Here is a 7,834-nt window from a genome sequence, read left to right as displayed (position 1 = left end):
GTCAGCTCAGGTCCTTATTTATTTTATCTTTTTCTACAGGGATGGAATCACCTACCTTTCATGTAGAATCTGAGACAGCAAATAAAAACTGTGCTTAGCATAGTTACTGGGCCAAAATGGTGCTCCATGGATGTTTGTTGGATACCTGGATGGATGCATGCATGCATGCATGGATAGATGGATGGGTAGATGGATGCACAGACTGATAGGTGGATGACTGGGTAGGTGGGAGGGTGGCTTCCTGGCAGAATGTCAGGGGAAGCATAATTTGTATTACAGAAATACAAGTCTGCACACACACAAAAACAGCTATTTTATAAGAGGGTTTTATTATACCTTTTTTAGCCTCAGGTCTCAAGCACAGATATAACATGGATGAGTAAAAACTGACATAAACATGCCCAGTTCTAGTCAACTGTGACCTTATGATTCTATAATCTATGACTCATCTCAAGGGACCAGGTCTTGCCTGCACAGCATTCTCTAACTGAGATCACTGGAAGTTCCCGGAGGTGAAAGTTGAAATCATGGGGAGATACGGGATAAGGCCTTCTTAACGTAGAAGATGGCTTGGAATTCCTGACTGGTGATGCTTCTTCGAAAGAATTACAAATCAACTTTTCCTATAATCCCTGTCACCATTGCAAGAAGTGAGAGACACAGATCAGCAGCCAATTCTATATCCCCTGCAGTTCCATGCTGTGTAATTTCTGCAATCACTTGGTCCCTTGGAGTCCCCTATTCCCCTAGTGAGATCAAGGGATTGATTGGACCCACTCTGTTCCAAAATGTTCTGATCCTCTGAAAATCACTGACATGAACCATCTGACATGAATCACTGACATTAAGTATGAACCTAGAACTTTGGAAGGATATGTATTATTAAATTCCTTCTCCACCTCTCCTTGAAGAGTCTGTTAAACCCTTTCAAATTAAGTGCATGTAAAGGCAATATGTCTGTTTATGCTATCCTCTGGAAAAGTGGTAAGCTTTGGAGACAGACCGATCTCAGTCCCAGGCTTTCCGTGAGAAACTGTAGATACACTGATGAATAAGATTCAGTTCCTGCCCCAGGAAGGGGAAGGTGGACAGTCAAATGGATAAACTTCATAGGAATTAAGGCATAAAAAAGTTAGACCCTTCAGCCCTAAAGTGCTGTTAGAAGAAAGCCAATGACCCTGCCTAGAGGCCTCAGGGAAGGTTGCCTATCAGAAGTGTTCTGGGCTAGGTCAAAAAGAAGAGAGAGCATCTGAGGTCACAACCAAGCAGAAGTCACAGGGGAAGTAAACATGGCTATATGCAGATTGGTGAGGAGATCAGCAGGGCTGTAGCATGGACTACAACTAAAATATTCCTCCATGGGCCCTGGGTATGAGTGGGATCTGTCCAGGTGACATTCTGGGAGAAGCAAGGGGGTGATGAAAAGTGACCATCTCAGGACTGTGGGACTTGCTCTTTTTTTTTTTTTATGGTAGCAGCATGGTTTATTAAACTGTGCCTTAGTACTGGCTCTGGTGCTTACCCATGGTGCTGTTGATGTACAAAGCCCGGACTTTCTACCAGTTCTTTTTCAGCAATGACACCAAGAAATTGACAGCTAAATGGATATTGTACGCAAACTCATCATCTGTCATCTTCACATGGCCGACAGCCACTGCCAGACACAGCACCTCCTTCATCTGAAACTTGACTGTGGCTTTCACTTCATCAACTTTGACCACCACGTTCTCATTGTGGATCAAGAGGAAGAGAACTTGCTAGCCGTATGCAGGCCTGGGCGCAGGATTCGTAGATCTGCTTGGTCAGAGGAGACTCTGAAGCCAAAAAGACATCATACTTCTTGGCCAGCTCCTCGACTGGTTTCTTACTCTTGCTGAGTTTCTTCAGTGCCTCGCTGTTCATGCGGGGGATATCCGCGGCCTTGACCTCATTGCAGTGCTGCTGGTCCTCCAAGGAACACGTGGAGAACTTGGGGCAGGGAGTGGACTTCAGCCTGGCAGTGCCCAAGGTTGTCCTCCTGAGGCTCATAGTTCTTCAAGCTGACCTGCAGCTCCACGGTCTCCAAACACTTCCATTGCTTGCACTGGTTCCCGTGCAGAACTTCCCATACCGCCTTGTACAGGGTGTCTCAGGAAACTTTGTTGTTTGTGATTCCTCGCACCGCAAAAACCGGAAAAGAGCTCAGACTTACTCTGTATTGAGCACTCAGTGAATGCCGACACCATGCACTTCATACGCATCACGGCGGTGTTTCCCAATGTGTATTATGCAAGTCCTTGGGGCGTATGAGGTGACTTTAGACAGGATACCAAGAACATTTTTATTTTAAGAGTTATGCTTTCAGTTTACATTTGTTTTCTATGGATGGCAGGCGGCATTAGTTTTTTGTTCACAATCTATAATAATAAAAGTGTAATATGCAAGTCGACCGAACAGCAGAATGACCATCCAGACAACCTTCTGGATGACCATGCTATGACACACACTGGCCCCAGGCCAGCCAAGGCAGGTGCGATGTGATTGGTCAGAGAGTCCCACCATTGTCCCACAATCGCCCCACAGATCAATGGGGAGGGGGCTCCACGATTAATTGCTCCAAAGAGGGAGGCCCAGGCCAATGACCAGCAATGCTGTGGCGGATGTGCAGGGCCAGCCAGCAATCGCCCTGCAGAGGGAGGCCCAGGCCAGCCAAGTGATCACACCCCACACCTGTCACCTGCAGAGGGAGGCGACCAGTGGTGGGGGAGGGGAGGACAGCACCACGCAGATTGCAAGCTGTGACAGGGGTGGGGGCAGGGCCAGCTGCAGGCAGCCAGGGGAAGGAAAGCCCTGATAGGCCCTGTTTCCAGCCAGGGCTAGGGACCCTACCCAAGGGGTACCGGATTGTGAGAGGATGCAGGCTTGGCTGAGACACACACACACACACACACACACACACACACACCCCTCCGGTGCACAAAATTCATGCACCGGGCCTCTAGTTTAGTTATAAAACATAACTTTTTTACAATTTAAGTTTTTAAAAAGTGACCCAATTTAAAGAAAAATATTTATTGAGTAAATATATAGCTGGTACATAGACACTGTAAAAACTTCAAGGGGGTGGGGGGTACATAAATCACTGAAATTCAAGAAACACTGTTTTAGCATGTTAGCATTTATCTCGTTTGGAGCTCATTTAGTTGCAAGTAATCAATGACTCAAATCAGCTCAAGCAAGATAAGGGAAGATTTCCTCACAAGGAACTCTCACAGGCCCCAAAGGAAAAAGTGCAGTTGTGCCTCAAGAAGGGCGTGGCCTGGAGGAGGAGAGCGGGAGGCCTCTGGAAACACCACCCCCTCCCCTCTCCAGGTTCTGGGGTCCTCTGTCTCTGCTTTGCTCTGCACATCTCCAGCTTCCCTCTACACAGAGCCATTTTCTCTAGTACACGCATGTCGGTGGCCGTCTCTGCCACCCGCTCAACCCCAGCACATACACACAGACAGACACACACATGTAGACGCGCACACACTCACAGCTCCAGGGTTTCTATATCTTCAGGTGAGTGACTTGCAGAGCCTGAAATAGCATCCCTGACTCTTGCTACTTATTCCTGAGAGAGCTGTGGTACTCAGCTCAGGGTGCAAGAGGAGGCTCATTTGAATTCCTGACTGGCCCAGCTAGAGCCAGATGTTCACCTCTCATCCATTCAACTCCTATAGGAGGACGGAGGGGAACAAATTCTCAGAAAAAGAGAGAAACTTGGATGAGAAGGCACCCTGACCGAGAGGTCTCTGACTCAGCAACTTACTTCGCTGCTCAGAACAACCCTATGAGGTAGGAAATTCAGCTCAAAGTTCCGCAGCAGGAAGTGACAAAGCCAAGAGTGGAAACTGGGTCTTTGTGACACCAAAGCTCTAGTAAGCTGCACTACCTGGTCACCATCAGGTAAGGCCAGCCCACAGCTACGATTGCAGACCCAAGCACGTTACTGGCCCATTGGGAGGCAGTTATAAAAATCATCCATCCAGTGCTTGCCCAGTAGACAGAAATCAAGGATCCCAACTTTATGGGGACCCTGTCTGGAAGGGAAGAAGATTGCTTTAAAGGCCCATAAGGCCCTGGAAACCAGAGAGGGCTCCTCCGAACCCTGGGTCTGAGGCTGCCAGACTCAGACCGTGGCACTCAGCTCAGGGTGCAAGAGGAGGCTCATTTGAACATATTTGCTGAAAATCACAAGCAGGCATCTAGAGATCACCGAGAAATGGACACTTCTCTTCTGCACCCAGAATTCACAGTGCCTGCTGGCCCTAGAGACCATAACTGCTCCTCCCACCTCCTAGAAGCTAAATCAGGAGGGGGTTCCCTAGGAAAAGAAGCAGGGGGGAGACCAGCCTAGGCTCCCACTCCCAGGGCATCGTGGTGCCCTGGATGATCAGAATTTCGCCCTGAGGGGCCTTTGCTGCCCGACAGGAGGTACTTTATCAAGGTCTCTGCACAGACAGATGGATGCAGTGATTGCGTCTCTCCCCCAGAGCTGAGCCAGGCCTGAAGCGAGGTCCATGCAGGGAGACCCCTCTGCCTCAGGACACCAGCCCCCCATCCTAGCGTTGGGTCTATGCACGTGTTATCTTCTCTGGTCACCGTTCGGGTGTTGGGAGAGTTGGGAGAAGTTTCCACTGAGCCACCCTAAGAAGTGTCACAAAGGCCTGTGCCTGTGGGTGGAGACAGGGTGGCATCATCCTAGCTCAAAAGTCTGCCCCAAAGGTACGGCCACGTTGCCAGGGGAGTGTCCCTTTCCCCAAACCCCCTTCTCTGCCTTTACAGTGATGAAGGGAGTGGTTGCTCCAAAGTTTAGGTCATATGCACTTGGGGTGCAGGGTGCACTGGGTGGCTCAAAGTCTGTCCCCAAGGTCTGCCCCTGGCTAAAGCCACCAGCCAAGTTTCCTATGGCAGATGTCCAAAGGGGGCTCAAAGGGCTCGTTCAGGTTTGGGATTTCTAGCAGTCTGGCTCTTCCATCATCCCCACCTTACGGAGGTAGCCTCCAAATCTCATGGGCCCCGAGCACCCAGGGAAGATGTGCCCAGACCACAGCAAATACCTCTTCTTCCCCCAAGTCAGTCATGATGTCCATGCCTCTGGGCCTGGCCCCATCAGGCAGAGGCTAATTTTTGAGGGAATTGGCAGGCACGTGGTTGAGCGGCAAGACCACTTCGGTGCCCGTGTCCATGGTGGTCAGGGGGCATTTCCGACTGCTGCGCATGCTCTGGAACTTCTCGGTAAGGTGCTTGCGGAACTTCTTGGTGAGGAAACAGTAGATGACGGGGTCTAAGACACAGTTGGTGCTAAGGAGGCAGAGGGTGACCTGATGGGCATCGTTAATAGCCTGGTGGAAGTCGCTGTTCTGGAAGCCCAGCTCGGCCAGGGTCCAGGGCAGCTGGACAACATGGTGAGGCACAAAGCAGATGATGAACACCGCCAGGACCGTGCAGACCATCCACAGCGCCCGGCGCTTGACTTCCACGTTGCGCTGCAGCTGCACGGGTTGCAGGAGCAGCGTGCGGATGATGATCAGGTTGCAGAAGAAGATGATGAGGAAGACGAGGAAGAAGGCAAACACGAGAAAGACGTGAATGATGAGGACCGGTTTGCTGCCTTTCTCATAATGTTCAAAGCAGCGAGTGACGTTGCCGGAGCCGGTCTTGTTGGGCACGACGTTGGTGGAGTCCAGGACAAAGAAGTAGGATGCAGCGGCCACAATAGACACCCAGATGATCAGGGACAGCAAGATGCCGCGCGTTCGGGTCGTAGCCTGAGCGGTCTTGATGGGCCGCGTCACGGCCTGGAAGCGGTTGTACGTGATGACGGCCAGGAAAGCCACCGAGCAGTAGGTGTTGATGAAGAAGAAGCAGCCAGCCACGTTGCACAGGAACGCAGGGAGGATCCAGTTGCCCTGGTGGTAGTAGTAGGTGACCCACAGGGGCAGGGTGACCAAGAAGAGCAGGTCGGCCATGGTGAGGTTCACCATGAAGATCTTGATCTCGTTGAGTTTCTTGGAAGGGTACAGGCGGGCAAAGACCCACAGCACGTAGCTATTGGCAATGACCCCCACCACAAAGATGACACTGTAAAAAATCGGGAAGAGGGTGTATCGGAACTCGGAGTCCACGCGAGAATCATTCGTCTCCATTGCCCGGGGCTAGAAAAGGCAGCTGGTCACCGTGTCCTGCTTGTGCCTGGAAGACCACACAGGGATTCTGGTTAATGAAGGGCCAACAGGGGACTATCTTATTTCATCTATTCTAAGGCTCCCATTTTGCACATTAAAAAAAAAATCAATGGCATCTTCCAATTAATAGGCAGCATTTATTTTCTCTCTACGTAAAATAATTTTCCAAAGGACTACATCTGAGATTCCATGAAATCAATAGCAGCTGTTTCAGCAGTGGAAACACTTGAAGAAGCCTATAGATCAGTGGTCCTCAACCTTCCTAATGCCGCCACCCTTTAATACAGTTCCTCATGTTGTGGTGACCCCCAACCATAAAATTATTCTCATTGCTACTTCATAACTGTAATTTTGCTACTGTTATGAATCGTAATGTAAATATCTGATATGCAGGATGTATTTTCATTGTTACAAATTGAACATCATTAAAACACAGTGACTAATCACAAAAACAATATGTAATTATATATGTGTTTTCCGATGGTCTTAGGCGACCCCTGTGAAAGGGTCGTTCAACCCCCAAAGGGGTCTCGACCCACAGGTTGAGAACCGCTGCTATTAGATACTTAAACAGGTGAGTTTTAAGAAACAACTGGTTCTAATTGGAATTTTGTTGATTGAGAAAAAAAATTTGTGCTTTGCTCTATTTACTGTGGTGGTGGTTTATCTATGTTAAGTTAAATAAATGTAGCTTCCATTATTCCAATAAATCATTGTGGTTCCTTTAAAATAAAACACTCACCCGCGAGTCATACTGTGAGTTACATAGTTGATTTGAATTACATAGTTTTGTGCCATTGGACCTTCCCCACTGCTAGCTGGAGCTCCTCCATTTGATCCCTAAGCTCTAGGATAATGGCTCCAGAGAGATGAGGAGGAGAGAGGAACATCTCAGAGACCTTTTAGGGGATCCATGAGGTCAAAACTATTGGCAATACCAAGATGCCCTGGCTGATTTGGCTCAGTGGCTAGAGCGTCAGCCTACAGACTGAAGGGTCATGGGTTCAATTCTGGTAAAGGGCACTGTCCGGGTTGCGGGCCTAGTCCCCAGTCGGGGGCATGCAGGAGGCGGCTGATTAATGATTCTGTCTCATCATTGATGTTTCTATCTCTCCCTCTCCCTTCCTCTCTGAAATCAATAAAAATATATTTTACAAGGAGAAACTAAGATGGCGGCATAGGGGAACACTGAGATTGCTGCCTCCTACAACAACTTCAGAAACGCAATAAAAGGACAGGACGGTCAACATCCAGAACTACAGGAAGGCTGGTGGAGTGGAAATTCTACAACTAGAAGAAAAGAGAAAAACACATTGAGAGTCAGGAGCTGCGGAAGTAAAGTGCAAAGGTATGGAGGCTCTAGCGCGTGGAAGGGGGCTGGTACCTGAGGAGCGGCTGGGGAGGGAGTCACAAGCTCCCGACTGCTCTGAACTCCGGTTCTGGGAAGTCTCTGGGGACCCAGGACTCATACGGGGAGAAACTGGACTGTCTGGCAGCAGGCAGAACTCAGAATTTGAGGGTGGCTTTCCCTCAGAGGCGCTTGTAGCAATTATCGGGACACTGAGCCCTTAGGGCAAGGCTGAGGACCAGCCATAGCTGCTTGCTCCGCCCTTTGATTCCCTGAG

General features: G+C 49.3%; 1 protein-coding gene and 1 pseudogene across 1 annotated transcript in view; both read right to left on the bottom strand.

The window, feature by feature from the left end:
• Positions 1–246: 246 nt before the first annotated feature.
• LOC107181432 lies at positions 247–2,230 on the bottom strand (annotated as a pseudogene).
• An 805-nt stretch (positions 2,231–3,035) lies between these two features.
• The window catches only part of PTAFR (platelet-activating factor receptor), an 18,573-nt gene continuing 13,774 nt past the window's right edge, over positions 3,036–7,834 (bottom strand). The window contains exon 2 of the mRNA XM_006777466.2: positions 3,036–6,216. Within this exon, the coding sequence (XP_006777529.1) occupies positions 5,145–6,170 (1,026 nt within the window). The 5' untranslated portion in view covers positions 6,171–6,216 and the 3' untranslated portion in view covers positions 3,036–5,144. The remainder of the gene's footprint in view (positions 6,217–7,834) is intronic.

The sequence above is a fragment of the Myotis davidii genome, unplaced genomic scaffold (assembly GCF_000327345.1).
Source record: "Myotis davidii unplaced genomic scaffold, ASM32734v1 scaffold149, whole genome shotgun sequence".
NCBI lineage: Eukaryota > Metazoa > Chordata > Mammalia > Chiroptera > Vespertilionidae > Myotis > Myotis davidii.
This window is presented reverse-complemented; position numbering and strand designations above follow the sequence as displayed.